The 16,601-nt window shown below is 37.9% G+C and overlaps 1 protein-coding gene across 1 annotated transcript; it reads right to left on the bottom strand.

Annotated features, from left to right (window-relative positions):
* Positions 1 to 11,027: 11,027 nt before the first annotated feature.
* On the bottom strand, positions 11,028 to 15,521 carry LOC111404606 (beta-glucosidase-like). Its single transcript, XM_023033391.1, has 9 exons — positions 15,482 to 15,521; positions 13,442 to 13,529; positions 12,636 to 12,984; positions 12,412 to 12,524; positions 12,008 to 12,164; positions 11,834 to 11,914; positions 11,670 to 11,676; positions 11,333 to 11,441; positions 11,028 to 11,247 (listed from the first exon to the last, which is right to left on the bottom strand). The coding sequence occupies exons 1-9, from the start codon at positions 15,519 to 15,521 to the stop codon at positions 11,028 to 11,030; spliced, it is 1,164 nt and encodes a 387-aa protein (XP_022889159.1).
* Positions 15,522 to 16,601: the final 1,080 nt, after the last annotated feature.

The raw sequence follows: 16,601 nt of genomic DNA, 5'->3' as shown, positions 1-16,601 counted from the left end.
TGAAAAATAAAGTCAACATATAGAAACCCCCCTTATGGAGGAGGACAACCATGGTTACATCTCTCGAACAAACTGACATCCCATCGCAAAAAATTAACGACGCAAGTATGGAAGTTCCCATCTATCCGTGTGCAAAATTCCTACCAGTCGTGGAGGCAAACAACCTCCAAAACGTAACGTTAAGAATGATCCACCAGCTGCCTCCTCTGCAACGAAATCCGTTGCCATATTTGCTTCGTGAAGAACATGGGAACCGTGGCATTAAGCTTGTAAACCAACTCCATGATGTCCTCCCAAATATCCTGGAAGCACCCCAAATTACATTTACCTGTCACCATCCAGTTAAACACAATGAGGGAATCAGATTCTACCATTACCCCATACAAACCCAACTCTTCACATAAACGCAGACTAGCCCAAAGAGAATGAATCTCGGCTTACATATTTGAAGAGTGGCCATATGGACGTGAGAAAGCAGCAATTAAGTCACCGTATGAGTTTCGAACTGATCCCCATCACTAGCAGGACCCGGATTTCCTCGACATGCACTATATGTTAGATATTTATACTATAAATATAAAATATGAAAGAAATAATCAATTTAGGTGAAGTGTTCATGTGGTGAAAAATGTGGCATTTGTGTGGGAGGTTGGGGCTTCGGGTCACTTCCCACACAATAATTAAAAAGTTTTTGATTGAAGCCTAGAGGTTCCTTGACTAAAATATATATTTTTTAACTTTCATGCGGGGATTGTTAGATATTTATATTATAAATATAAAATATGAAAGAAATAATCAATTTAGATAAAGTGTCCAAGTGGTAAAAAATGTGACAATTGTGTAGGAGGTTTGGGGGTTGAGTCATTTCCCTCGCAATAATTAAAAAAGTTTTTGATTGGGGCCTTGGGCTTCCTTGATTAAAATAAATATTTTTTTAACTTGGGGATTGTTAGATATTTATACTATAAATATAAAATGTGAAAAAAATAACACCATTTCCATGCACACTATTTCTTTAGAATTAAATTGTGTCGATGATGGTCAAATGATAATTCTCATGCGAACTATTTATTTAATATTATATTTTGTGCCGACGATCAAGTGATAGTTTCATACATGTTAATTTCTAAATAAACCTCAGACTTAGCTTCTTCGACGCAGGGACACTTGTAGAACAAGGACTCCAATTCGGCTTAAGTTAAATAAAATTAAATAAAAATATTATACCATTAAACCCAATAACTTCAAGCATGGTGTTGAATAATCGACCTTCAATTGGTGGATTTTCTAGGCTTAGGATACCAATCTCAACATTCACAACACCCAACCAAATCACAACCCAAACCTCAAACTTTCTTCCACACTTTGGTTGCTTTACCTTGTACCCTCTTAGAACACAAAAGGGACGGTGTTTTCAGCTACAAAGGCGGAGCCACAAAAGCTATGAAAAAACAAGAAGAAAATCGGCCGAGAAAGAGCAAAGCACAAAGTGGCAGAGAGTTTTCTTCCAAGACCAAACAAAACACACGTGAGTTACAATAACAAAGGAGGCTAATTTATATAGTTTAGATTAGGTCAAATATATGGGTCACGTTCAATACAAAGAGGTTAAGTGGGCAAACTTATATAAGCCATCTAATAAATGTGGAAGCCGGACCATGAGCAACACTAATTAATTAGATTTTTTCCAATGGTCCAAATAGTTTTAGGGTTGGATCCTCAATCTTGGGTATCGATAATTAATATATCCAATATCGATTTAACATCATCGCCCGAGATTATTGGATATCAAAAAAACCCAACACATGGCATACACATAAATCAACAATTAGTTTATCTGTAACTTTTTGACTAGAAAGGATTTCAATTGTTACAAATATATAACGACAAGGATTGTATATTATGGTGGTTGCTGACTCTAAAATGATGATCGACATACTAACAGTGAGAGTTGAAATACATGTTATAATTCAAATAGAAAATAATATAATTTTTGATGAGGTTAAAGATATATTGTCACGAGCTATGCGATCCTTGAATAATGTTTTTGTACTGAATGATATAATTTGTATTCACTATTCTCACAAATACATATAGAATTCATATTTAATAATAGGAAACATTCTACTCGAAAGTATTTGTATGATTAGGGACATCAATAGTTAAAACAGATAATATTGTCAGCTACAAGATTATATGAATTAAAGGGGCAAAAAAGGGGAAATCGGTGTCTAGTATCGTTTCCGATATTTTAACTTTATTTCCAAATTTTCTTAGTTATATATTTTACTCGTGTACACTAGTGTGTGGTTTTTTTATTTTATTTTTTTATTATTATTTTTCCCCACAAGGAGATAAAAATAAGAAACTTGAATTATTTGTATGCAGTCTTTGTGATCCACACTAGATTGTAATTCATTATATTATCTTTTTTTTTTTTTTTAATTGTGGATTGGAATTTATGAGCTCAATGTGTGTGTATCATGGTTCACGAACATTCTGATTCTTGTACTTGGTATTATGGTTCATGAATTATGTTATTTATATACTTAGTTGTTTGAGTAAAAATAATTAATATTCTTTGTATTTACATAGATGAGGCAGATCGTGTTGTGTTGTCCGCTTTCAGTTTTAAGCAAAATGGTGAATTTGGAGGACTTTCCCTTCCACGTTTGGGTGCCATTTCGTGTTGCCGTAGTTGATGGAAGCTTTGGGATCGATAGTGGTAGCCCTAAAATGGTAATTCATATCTCTCATTGTTTAAGGACCCACGGGTCCACTCATATCGTGTTCTTTTCTTTTATTATTGCAGTTATTATTACTATGCACAATAACAATTTACTTTTCATATTAGAAGTCATTGTGTGGGGTGACGTTAGGTTTGTGATTACCATGAAAGGATAATCATCGACTGTTACTAGACCTAGGAATCACTTGTTAATTATTTGCCTTGAATTCCTTCTAAATTTGTTGCTGATTAATTTTTTACTATTACAAATACACATGATCTTAGGAAATTTTATTTGACAATTATGTGTTAATTGTGTCTGTACTTTGCTTGTGGTCATTATTTGGTATTGATGGCATTTGCAAGTCTAAGGCAAGTGCGAAAAGTGTGATTTATTTTAATTGCAGTAAATTTAGACAAGGTGAAAGAGACTATCGAATCAAGTTATGACTTGACTTAGGTTCGTTGAGAATAAACCTAGTTACTGCATTTGCATGTCTATGTAATCCTTTATACATGTGTTTGATTGCATAATTCTGTTGCGTTGATATTATAATTTCAATTTGTTTGTACGTGGAACTGCATGATTGAAGCGATCCTGTTACTTTGTGTAATGTGTTTGCATTGAGATCTATGGTGTACTCCTTTTGCTCTATGAGTAGTGTGAGAGAGTGCGTTAGTGAAAAGAAAGAGGGACAGCTATTTTCTCCTTCATCTTTGTAAGCCTATGTATATGAGGCATCCATTGTAAGCCTTCTTCTTCCTTTTTGTGAGTGTAGTGAAGTAACCAACTTTTTCTTTTATTCTTTTCGTGAGTGCCACATTCAGTATTTCATTTGTCAATATTTTGAGCATTGGTATTGAAGTAACCTTATGGTGTGTGTGTCAATTTGAATTGAGCCCTAACATTTGTGGTCGTCAAATGTGTTTATTTGCCATAGTGGGTTTGTTATGTATCAGCAATAAGTGTGTTGTGTTATTAGTAAGATGGATTGTAGATGCCCAGGGGTACATTGGTGTGTGTACCTGAAATGTGGAGTGTGACATTTGGATTACGAGTGGAAATGTGATTAAATACTGGAATCCTCTACTTGTGAAAGATTCTAATCAAGTGGAGTGTGAGAAAGACACTTTTATACTTCTATTAGGTAGAGACCTATTATCGATTTAGGTTGGGAGAAGTAATGTGGTGATAGAGGATTATCTCATGTACTTAGGATCTATTGTGGTTTATTTCTTGAACATGAGTTGAGTGATCAATCTAGCGAACATGATAGGTAATGAGAGGAGATATGTGTTTTTAAGGTATGAGTAACACATAATGGGATAGGATAAGTGAAGTGAAATCTTTTTGTGGGGTCATTTATGTATTTTTTGCATGTGTTTTGACCGTTTAATTGATTAACTAAGTTAAACTGCTGTTCTATATGAATGTATTTTTGAAAAGATTTGCTTCTATTTGAGTTAATGTTTGTGAGCTTAGCCCTAATGAATATGTGAAGCAGGTATGGTATGTTTTCGAGTCCGAAATATGATGTAAGGTCCGTGACTCCAATTTTATAGGTTACCTTGATTATATAAGTACTAACTATATGTTTTCATCGGTTGTAGGTTTATTTGGCATCAAGTTGGAGATTTGTTGGGTTTTAATATCCAATAAATTTGGGAGTTAATTTAAGACAGATTTCGGATAATTTATCAACACCATAGACTTGGCTCGATCCGAAATCGACCAACACTTTTGGAGGGCCTAAGTTGTAGTTGAACTTATTGGTTAGGTGGTGATACAGCAGCCCATTTATGTGGATGGTATTTTGACGCCGGGTATGATAGTGATTATCTTATTGGCTTGTTGCAGCAGATGATTCGCAAGAAAAGAATGACAAAAAACGCCCAAAAAATCAGAGAAAATACTCTGAATTCAACTCAATATTATTAATAATGCCGGATGATGAAAACTAATCCACAAGTCGGGTTAAATAGCTGCGAAATACGAAATTATGGAAAAATTACCAAATGGCAAAATCCCAAAATTATACCAAAATAAAATATTAAGTAAAAGAAGTAAGTTGCCAAAAATTTGACTCAATTCGAGTTTTCTAACATATGGAAAAAAGGAAATGAAATATTACCATAAATAGTAAAAAATAACTTAAAAATTGAATTTTGGAAAGGAAAACAGTGGATTTTTGGCTTAAAATTAACGTCATAGCTTGGTGGCCACGACGTGCGCGCCGACGAGAGCTTTCCAGATTAGGGTCATAATAGCGATTCCGATAACCGTAGTCAAAGTTATGGCTAAATTACCAAAGACACGTCAAATTCCCCCAATTAAGGAAATAATGGTGATTCACTTTCCATCTTTGCGTCGATCCGTCATCTCATGGTATCTCAGCGCCATCATCGTGCTATCTGACAAATCAACATCACTCGACTCGGATCTTCCTGCATCAGTCGCCCCGGGTTGGAAAGAACTCGCCCTCGAGTTCACAGTAACTTCATCGGACTCCATAAGACAAGGGTTTAGGTGTTTTACATTGAAGACGTCAGAGGTCTTCAAATGGCTCGGGAGGCGCAATCTGTAAGCATTATCATTGATCTTCTGCAGCACTTCACAAGGTCCAATCTTCCGCTCCTTTAGCTTATTGTATTCCCCAACTGAAAAACGATCACGAGTTAATACTGCCCAAACAAAATCACCAACATCAAACAACACCTGGCGTCGATGACTATCTGCCTGAACTTTGTACTTAGTATTACTATCCTGTATGGACAGCTTCACCTGCTCATGGATACCTCGAAGATGTTCAGCCATCTCATCAGCTTTGTTATTGAAGCGACCCACACGTGGAATTGGAGCCAAATTAAGTACTTCGGACGGGTTTCGACCATAGACAATTTCAAAAGGACTCAGTCTGGTGGTTCTATTCCTCGACCGGTTATAAGCAAACTCTGCTTGAGGTAATGCCAAATCCCACTGCTTCGGTTTAGTCTCGGCTAAGCTTCTCAAAAGATTTCCCAAACTCCGATTCACCACCTCAGTCTGACCATCTATTTAGGGATGGTATGCGCTGCTAAAATTCAATTTCGTTCCAAGTTTCTCCCACAAACTCCTCCAGAAATGACTTATAAACTTAGTGCCACGATCAGAAGTAATTGACTGTGGAACACCATGTAAACGCACAATCTCTCTGAAATAAAGATGAGCAATCCGAGTAGCATCTATTGTCTTCCGGCAAGCCACAAAATGAGCCATCTTTGAAAATCTGTCAACCACAACAAGAATGGAATCCATTGCCCGCTGTGTATGAGGTAAGCCCAAGACAAAATCCATACTGACATCAAACCAAGGAGCTTTAGGTACGGGTAATGGTGTGTACAATCCAGCATTAGTAAGAGCCCCTTTAGATTGCTGACATATATAACATCACTCCACATAATGCGTCACATCACTGCTCAACTTGGGCCAGTAATAATCAGAAGAGACCAATGCCAATGTCTTGTCTCGCCCAAAGCATCCTTCGTTATGAAGTTTACTAATAATCTGTTGCCTTAGTGAACAATCCGGAATGCATAACTGCAATCCATGAAATAGGTAACCATTATATAAAACAAATCATGTCGGTGATTATCTGTTACCTCCCGAATTGTCTTCCCAAATGAAGGATCCGCAGCATACATATCAAGAAATGCCTCAAATCCGACAATCTTAGTGCTCATGGTGGTGAGGAGTAATGTGCGACGACTCAATGCATCTGCTACTCGATTCAAACTCCCTGCTTGATGCCTGAGTGTGAAAGTAAACTCCTGCAAGTACGCCACCCACTTTGCATGTCACTACTCAGCTTGTGCTGACCATTGATGTACTTCAAAGCCTCATGATCAGTAACAAGGATGAACTCCCTCTGTACCAGGTAATGGCGCCAATGCTTCAGAGTCTGAACTATGGCATAGAACTCCAGGTCATAAGTGGAATAATTTTTCTTCGATCCCGATAGCTTCTCACTAAAAAGGCTACTGGATGTCCCTCCTGACTCAGAACACCACCAATGCCAACTCTAGACGCATCACAGTTTACCTCGAACACCTTTTCAAAATTCGGAAGTGCCAAGACTAGGGCCTCCGTCATCTTCTGCTTAACCAACTGAAAGCTAGCCTCTGCCTCCTCAGTCCACTGAAAATCACGCCCTTTAAGGCACCCTGTAATAGGAGCAATCAAGGTACTAAAGTTTCTGATGAATCGACGATAGAAGGATGCCAATCCATGGAAACTCCTGACATCGTGCAAAGTTTTTGGTTTCGACCAATTCAAAACTGCCTCAATTTTGGATTAATCTGCATGAACACCATCAGTAGACACAACAAAATCCAAAAAAATTACAGAAGTTGTGAAGAAAGAACACTTATTCTGATTGATGAATAAGCGCTCCGTCCTCATTACATCAAAGACAGCACTAAGATGATTAAAATGTGACTCCCATGTCAGACTATAAATAAGTATGTCATCAAAATAAACTACCACAAACTTTCCCATGAAAGGCCGTAAAACCTAATGCATAAACCTCATAAAAGTGCTGGGTGCGTTGGATAGTCCAAAGGGCATGACCATCCACTCGTACAACCCATGCTGTGTGTTGAACGCAGTCTTCCACTCATCTCCAGGTCTGATTCTGATCTGGTGGTATCCACTTTTAAGGTCAATTTTTGAGAAGACCTTAGAACCGGACAATTGATCCAACATGTCGTCCAGACGGGGAATTGGTAACCTGTACTTCACTGTAATCCTGTTAATTGCCCTGCTGTCAACACAGATACGCCATGACCCATCTTTCTTCGGCACTAGGAGAGCAGGAACTGCACAAGGACTCATACTCTCACGAATGTAGCCCCTTTTCAATAATTCTACCACATGTCGCTGCAACTCTTTAGCTTCCTTGGGACTGAGGCGATATGCTGGTCGGTTTGGTAGACTCGACCCCAAAATGAGGTCGATCTGATGTTGAATGTCTCTCATAGGTGGTAGTCCTGGAGGAAGATCCTCCGACATCAAGTCAGAAAACTCCATCAGTAGTTGCTGTACTTCTGCTGGAAATTCTGAATCCACATTCGCTGTACTATTTTCACGAGGCATTAAAGCATAAACTATTTTTTCAAGCCCATCCTCAACCAAGAACCTGGACATAGAAAGTAGACTGGGATTTTTAACTACCGGGGTAGGGATGTTTACTTCCTTGTGAGGCACCAAAACAATTCTATTTCCTTTGATGCTCAGAGAATAAGTATTCTTCCGCCCATCATGGATAACACTGCGATCATACTGCCAAGGTTGTCCCAACAAAACATGACATGCGTCTATTGATACCACATCACACCAAGCATTATTAAAATATTTTTTTTCCAATCGAGAAAGACACTAAGCATCGTTTTTCTACCGTTACCTCACTGCCTTTATTCAGCCAAGACAACTTGTATGGTTTGGGATGACGATCCATCTTCAGTTGCAGTTTCTCGATAGCCTCTTTAGACACTACATTCTCACAACTGCCACTATCAATTATCAGCTTACAGACTTTATCAGCAACTGTGCAGGTTGTGTGGAAAACGTTGGTCCTCAACCAATCATCCCCTGAGTCGCCCTTGGGAGTCAGCAGGCTCTTTCGAATGACCAGGGTCTCCTGACCATCTCCATATAGCACGTCCTCATCTTCACCCTCATCATACACGGGTTCTCCAACTTCCTTAAACTCCTCTATCATATCCTCCTCAATTAGAAGATTTTTATTCTTCTGACCAGCAGGCTTCCTGCAATCGGTCACCCTATGCCCTTGTTCACCACACCTAAAGCACTCAATACTTGAGCTGGAACATCCCGCTGTGGCTGATAAGCAGGACGAGATTCTTGAGGGCGAACTGGCTGACTTCCTTCACCTCTGACCATTGGCCTCCTACTTTGCTGTTTCTCTACTGCAAGTGCTCGCTGATATGCCTCAGAAACTGTCCACAATGAATGAAGGCTGAGAACATCCTGCAGGGGCTGCCTTAATCCCCCCAAATACCGTGCTACCATCTGCTTCTCCACTTCAGATAAATCATTTGAAGCCACCAACTGATAGAATTCTTCAGTATAATCATTGACTGATCTTGCGCCTTGTCTTAGTGAATGAAGCCTCTGAAACAAGGTTTGAGTATAGCCGAAAGGGAGGAGTGCCCTTTCATCTTCTTCTTCATCTTCTCCCAGTTAGTAATTTTGGATTTCTCCTGTCGTTCCTGTGAACGCTTCAACTGTTCCCACCATACAGATGCCCTACCATTGAGTTTGATGGCGACCAATTTCACTTTGACACGATCTAGAACCTCCTTATATTCAAAAATCCGCTCCACTTCATTCAGCCAATCAATAAATCCTTCAGCCTGCAACGTACCAGAAAACTCGGGCAGATCCACTCTGAAATTGACGATCCTCCCGTCCACGATGCTCCCAACTCGAGCACGATGGTAATACGGGTTTTCGAAACTGGTATCGGAATCGTGACCTTCGACATCATGATTACTGAACTCCTGCTCCGCCAAACGTTGGGTTAACTCCGCAACTTGTCTTTGCAAATCTTCAATCGTCACATCCTGAATATTACGATCACGGTGCGGGACTTCCTCAATCGGGACTTGTCCTCGACGACCACGACCACATCCACCAACCATTATAACTGATGGAATTTATCTCCCAAGAAGATGCTAATGCTCTGATACCAACTGACGCCGGGTAGGATAGTGATTATACTATTGGCTTGTTGCAGCAGATGATTCGCAAGAAAAGAACGACAGAAAACGCCCAAAAAACTAGAAAAAATACTCTGAATTCAACTTAATATTATTAATAATGCCGGATGATGAAAACTAACCCACAAGCCGGGTTAAATGGCTGCGAAATACGAAATTATTGAAAAATTACCAAAAATGACAAAATTCCAAAATTATACCAAAATAAAATATTAAGTAAAAGAAGTAAATTGCCAAAAATTTGGTTCAATTCGAGTTTTCTAACATATGGAAAAAAGAAAACGAAATATTACCATAAATAGTAAAAAATAACTTAAAATTGAATTTTGGAAAGGAAAACGGTGGATTTTGGGCTCGAAATTGACATCTACCGAGCATAGCTCGGTGGCCACAACGTGCACGCCGACGAGAGCTTTTCGGATTGGGATCATAATAGCGATTCCGATAACCGTAGTCAAAGTTATGGCCAAATTACCAAATATGCATCAAATTCCCCCAATTAAAGAAATAATGGTGATTCACTTTCCATCTTTGCGCTGATCCGTCATCTCATGGTGTCTCAGCGCCATCATCGTGCTATCTGACAAATCATCATCACTCGACTCGAATCCTCCTGCATCATATTTAACCCATTTATGGAGGTATTACCTGGCCCATGGTGTGAAGTCCTACCCTATATATCTAACCTAATAGTTGCATATATACACAGACATGTGTTTTGTGTGGTGTGTGCACGTGTATTGTGCAAGAGTGTGAGGGGAAAGATGGAGAGAGGGGAACCGAATTGGGGAGTGGGAGAGTGAAATTGGGAAAGATTTCCACCATTTGAATTTTCACCAAATTTTCTTAGTCATAATTTTTACGTGCTTTCACTAGTTTTTAGCTGTATCAAACAACTAAAGAATTTGTACAATTTCGAATATATGTATGGGATCTGAAATTACTCATTGACAATGTGCACTTAGGGTGTGTTTGATTACATTTATTTTTCATGAAAAATATTAGTTTTCCATCCAAATTTTTACTTGAAGTGTTTGATTGCTATTTTTTTCCATGGAAAATATTTTCCAACTTTTGAAAATATGCCTAATTTTCCTTGTTTTTAAGGAAATCATTTTCCTTGAGTAGAGATGATTTTTATTTTCCACAAAAGATGGAAAACATTTTTTTTTCTAGATTATATTTTCCATGTCAATCAAACACACTCTTAGAGTTTTGAGTAAGCACACGTCTGTCCATAATCTTTTATTCAACAAACTAGAACAATCAACATGAGAGTTTGATGTGAAGCCTTATCAGCCAGGCTCCATTTATTTGATCATAATACGAACAAGCTGAAAGATGACTTTCTCAGCCCACAAGAAGAGAAATCAGATAAAAAGGAATAGCTGCAAGAATGCATTATTCAGCATAACATTAATTTCAGAATAAACAATGGAAAAGCTGATTGTTTAGCCGCTTCTCTGTCTTTTCGGAGGTTTTGGCCATTCTTGTTGCTTCATCTGGTTTGATCCTTCAATTTTCAGTAGTTTTTTTCAGTTTCTTCATCTGGTTGGATCCATGGATCTGGGTTATTGGCAAGGAAATTCTTCCAACATAAAGCTGAATTTTTCGGGAATCTTGTTAAATTTCCATTCATGAAATCCACATAAAAAATGCCAAATCTGACATTGTATCCAGATGCCCATTCAAAGTTGTCTAACAGTGACCATATAAAATAACCCTTCACCTTTACACCATCACTAAAAAAGGAAAGAAAAACCATAAACAAAGATGAAGTTAACAAATTTTGAAAAAGGTTAACAAATTAGAGAACGAGATCTTTACTTCATTGCCCTCTTAATGTTGTTTAGATGGTCCCTCTGATAGTTAGATCTTATATAATCAGAGAGGGAATCTGTGATCGAAATGGAAGTATCATTCTTTTCGGTCGCCCCTGCACAAAATCAGAAAGATATTATTTTCAATAATCACATAACATAAGAAAATGAATATTAGATTACATTTCTTTGTATATAAATACAAATGATTATAAGATGGTAAATTGAAAACAACTATTTACCATTCTCTGTGATATAAATGACTTGTTCAAGACCATAAGTTCTAGTGATTTTCATTAGGAGTTTGTAAATCCCCTTTGGATAAATGTACAATCAAACTGTACCAGGACTCTGTCACAAAAAAGAAGAAGGAGATTTCATTACATTACATAAGAAATATTTTAATTCATTGCATGCATAAATTAGAGCATAAACTTTTCAACTTGATTACCTATCTATTTTCTTTGTTATTATTTTACTTTATATTTTGAAAAAGAGAAAAGCTTACCAGATCACCGATTGGCTTGGACTCTTTTTCATCTACCAAAGTATGCGAGTTAGAATAGTGGTGGAGTAATAATGCTTGCAGCTACAGCCAAAAAGGTCTCAAAAGTCAAAACTTACATAAAGTTTTTCCGTACGAATCAGTGAGATAATTATGTGATCCAGACTTCGGAAGTACATCAGTCGCATAACAAGACGTGTAATAGTTTATGCCTAAAAAGTCATAAGATCCTTTAACCAACTTCTCTTCTTGTGCGGGGAATTTTGGAAGATGTTCTCCTACATACTGCTTCATAGTTTTTGGGTACTGACCAGTTACCAATGGCTCTACAAACCTGAAGGAGAACAAAAAGGAGATAGATGGAATGATTATAATATGGAAAATGGCCTGTAAAATATTGCAAACCATTAATTAGAAGAATTTCAATTGTCAATGTGTCCCCCTCCTTGTACTACAAATATTATTGAATCCATGGATCCCACGTAGGAACATTTGGTGTTCGCTAAAAAAGTAATTTGCTTTAGAAAGAAATAGAAAGTAATTTGATTTTTTATTGTCAACATATTGAGTAGTAAAGTTACCATCCCAAATTAAAATCGAGTGCCCTTGAAGAAGCCTCCACATCTTCTGGAAATCTGAGAGGCTCATACCAAATCGCGACATTCGCCATCCCTATCTCACCTTTTTGAGGTACCTATGCAAATGTATCTGTTGGTGTAAATAAACCCTATATTGTGCATATTAGAGAATATCTCAAAGTATATATATATTGCATGCGAAAATTAATGATTAAAAAAGTGGAAACCTTATATTTTTGCTTGTATAACCTAACCGCATGTGCATGAGAAAGGATCAAATTGTGCGCAACTTTATATGGTTCTGTGCCTGGATCTCCCTTGGTCGAATGATTTTTGGTGGAAAATGTTGTTCTATGAGGAAGGATAGTATTCAAAATAGGTATGCTCTTCTCAGCAGTCATACTCTTTTTAGTAGTCTCTGATGAGTTTGTTGTTGTTGCACCCCGACATGGTGGGAAATTTCCAGTTGCATATCCTTGAGAAGCAAAGGACCATGGCTCATTAAGAGTGATCCAGTGTTTCATCTGATCGCCGAAATTCCAGAAGCAAACCTCAGCAAATTCACAAAAATGTTTCCTATATTGTAGATAGAGGAAATGAAGTATTATATCAAAATATGGAAGAACTATTTTAGCTGAAAGTTTAGGCTCTATTTGAAACACATTATTTGGAAAAATACATTCTTAAATAATGATTTAACATCATTTCAATCACACATTCTTCAATAAAATAATATTACACGCAAATTAAAATTTTTTTTTTATTTTTTAAACACACATTTTCCATCAATACACTATTCAAAAATACATTTTTATGAAAATAATTTGGCTCAAAAAAGGGCTTAATCTTTGTACAAGAAAGTCCATTTTTATAATACAAAAGTAATAAAAATTTCTTTTGAAATAAAAGACCTCTTCTTTTTGCTTCAGAAATGTTGTCGCTAATTATATTGTATTTCTTTATGTAAACTTAGTTTGTAATTTTCTTAGAAACCTTCTTTGAATACATGCCATGTGATGCAATATTAACTTACACAATTTTATCACTTAGGAAGCCATCATACTCTTCCTCCAAACATTGAGGAACATCCCAGTGGAAGAGAGTCACAAAAGGCTTAATGCCTACCAAGAAGTAAGTAAAAAGTATAAATTTCAAATTATTGGTGGATTAATCACCATGGAGGAGGCTTCCTTTGGGGAAAGAGTAAAAGCCATGTAGGAACCTGAGAACCAACAAGGGCACATCCTGCGATTTACCTCCCTGAGCAGCTGAGGGGTCGAAGGTTCAGGGACGTGGATATATAGTCTGGCGCAAGTTGGGACACCTCGTTAAAAAAAAAAAAAGTATAAATTTCAATTATGAATTAAATTATCAAAGTTAAGTTGCCAAAAAATTAGTATAAGAAGAATGCTACACGCAACGGACTCTAACTTGCTGCCACGAGTTCATCTATAAGATCATTATAGAACTTGTTGTCACATAAAAATTCAGTCCAAATCGAACGGCCCAAGGAATGAAGCCCAATTGGAGGATCCCCAAATTAGATAGCCCAAAGAACGAAGCCCAATCAGACAATTCAGGATGAATGCCCAAATAGGGAGGCCCATGAACGCGGTAACACCATCGCCCAAGCTTGCAAGTCGCCTAGGATTTGAGCGAATGGAATGCCATGCAGTCGCCCAGAGCTGCTACTCTATTCTCGCCCAAACCTTCGAGTCGCCCAAGGTCTTAGCAAACATGAAGTGTTATGGTTATCAAGAAGTGCAGTTATCAAAGCAGTTATTAAGTAGCCCTATCACGTTCCACAATTCAAGGAATTCAATTGAAAACAGTTGAATGACAAAGAGTAATGGCAGCACTTAGAAAAAACAGTTCCATGACAAGTTGGCCATTACGAGTAAAGTGGGCAGTTATAGAACGATCAAGCAGTTTTTAGGCGGTTGATCACAAAGAGATCATCCAGGGAGTATAAAAGGAAGAAAAGACATAGAGCAAAAGGACCGAATCAAAAACTCTCGAACATAGAACATGTAACTTTCAATTTCTTAGTTTAGATTTAAACACTTCTTTCAGTAACTCGTGTGCTTGCGCCCCTTGGAGGCATTCTATTTTTTACTTTCCGATTGTAAAGACATCGCCAATAAAGAACACCCCTTTTTGGGACTTTATCTCAAGAGGTTTGTCCCTTACACAATCGTCTGATCCCTTTTTAATTGTTAGCGACTAACCCGCGCAAAACAATTTGGCACGCCCAGTGGGACAGTGGTGTTTGGTGTTGAAAATACAAAAGGTGAAACAATATGCCTCAGAGATCCGATAAGGAAGCAGCAAGTTAGGGAGGAGTCCAGTCTGTGATCGAGCGATATGAGAAGCAGCATGCCTCTCCACGAACAGATGAACAGAATCAGAGCAGTAACAGTCGTTATGAACCAATGACAGAGTTGAGTCCTCGAACTATGCGTGCACTACTTGAAAAACTCACACAAGATGTCGTTGAACATGTAAATCTTCGAAATATTCATAATATAGAAAGATTTACTCAAAATGGGAATGCACATTATGACAACATGGCCAAACAACTAAACACTTTGAACGAAATAATGAATAAGTTAGTGGGCCAAATATGTCAACCGGTTCTGCCTCTTGCAAACCACTTTCAAACTAGGACAATTGTGAGACGTAATCCCTCGGTCCTAAATCCGAATCAAGGGGTAGAACCACTTTCTGGTCCCTCTACTTCAAACCAAGGGGGTGGTGCAGTGCTAAATCAGAACAATGGTAGTGGTACGCCAACTTGGGGGGTAATCCAAATGTAAGAGATAATGTCCTAAACAATGGGCAGAATATTCCACGTGTTAATGAGGGAATACATGTTCAGGCTAATGGTAATGACCCAAATCATGATAACTTTGTTGCCAATCAAAGACCAAACATCAGGCCTTATGCAAATCAACCGGTTAACCAACCTGTAGGAATTCCATATGACCCCAACGTCATGTTGAGGAATCAGATTATGGAAATCGTACAGGATCAGATGGCTTTTGGGATGCATCCTATCATTAGGCCGACTTACATAAAGCCATATCTTGATTGGGTAGACCAAGCATATCCATGGCCTAGAGGGTATAAAGTGCCAGAATTCTCACTGTTTACCGGTTTAGGAGAGGTGTCTACTTTAGAACACATAGGGCGATTCACATTGCAAAGTGGTGACGTAACTGATTACCATAAAATGAGGCTTTTCCCTAGTTCATTAACAGGAGTAGCTTTCTCCTGGTTTATCAACTTGCTAGCGAACTCTGTTCAAACATGGCAACAATTGGAACAATTATTCCACGCTCAGTTTTATAAAACTGAGTCTGAAGTTACTTTGGCTGATTTGACGAATCTACGTCAAATGCCAAATGAATGGGCTGAAAGTTTTCTCCAAAGGTTCAAGACAGCAAGAAGCAAGTGTTTTGTACCTCTGCCCAAAAAAGAATTTGTCAAAATCGCTCAGGGTTGCTTGAGCTTTGATTTAAAAAAGAAATTTCAAGACAAGGAATTTCTTGACCTTTTCCAGTTGAGTGCGAATGTGATCAGGTATGAACGACTGATAAGAGAAGAAGAGCAAATGAAAAATTCTAGTAAAGAGACTTATTACAAAGACCCAAATTTTGACGTTCATACCATCAGCGACGAGTCATACGATCAAGCCGAAATGTGTTTGGCCGAATTGGTCAAAGGAGACACGTATACTTGTCCTATAATGGCTAAGCCCAGACCATCGGGCAAGGATGAGCCCATGAAAGATGGAAACATAAAGGCTAGAACGTTCTCGTTCAATGTAACCAAAGCTGACCTTATATTTGATAAATTATATAGGGATAAGCAGATAAAGCTGAATGATAAGCATAAATTGCCAAACCCTGAACAAATTAAGGGTAAAAAATATTGTAAATGGCATAATGCATGGTCACATTTGACTAACAATTGCTTGATTTTTCACCATGTATTGCAGGATGCCATTGAATCAGGACGAATTACGTTCGACGATAAGAAGAAGATGACAGTGGATGAAAATCCTTTTCCACAACCACTTGGAGTGAACATGGTAATGGCTGGTTTCAAAAACAAGTTGTTGAAATTCAAGTTGGTCATAGATGATGGAGAAGAGGACCCTGGACCACATCCCAGTGTCTTTGAACGAATCA

This window comes from Olea europaea, chromosome 11 (assembly GCF_002742605.1).
Source record: "Olea europaea var. sylvestris chromosome 11, O_europaea_v1, whole genome shotgun sequence".
NCBI lineage: Eukaryota > Viridiplantae > Streptophyta > Magnoliopsida > Lamiales > Oleaceae > Olea > Olea europaea.
The sequence above is the reverse complement of the archived record's forward strand: the minus strand, read 5'-3'. Positions and strand labels throughout refer to the sequence as shown.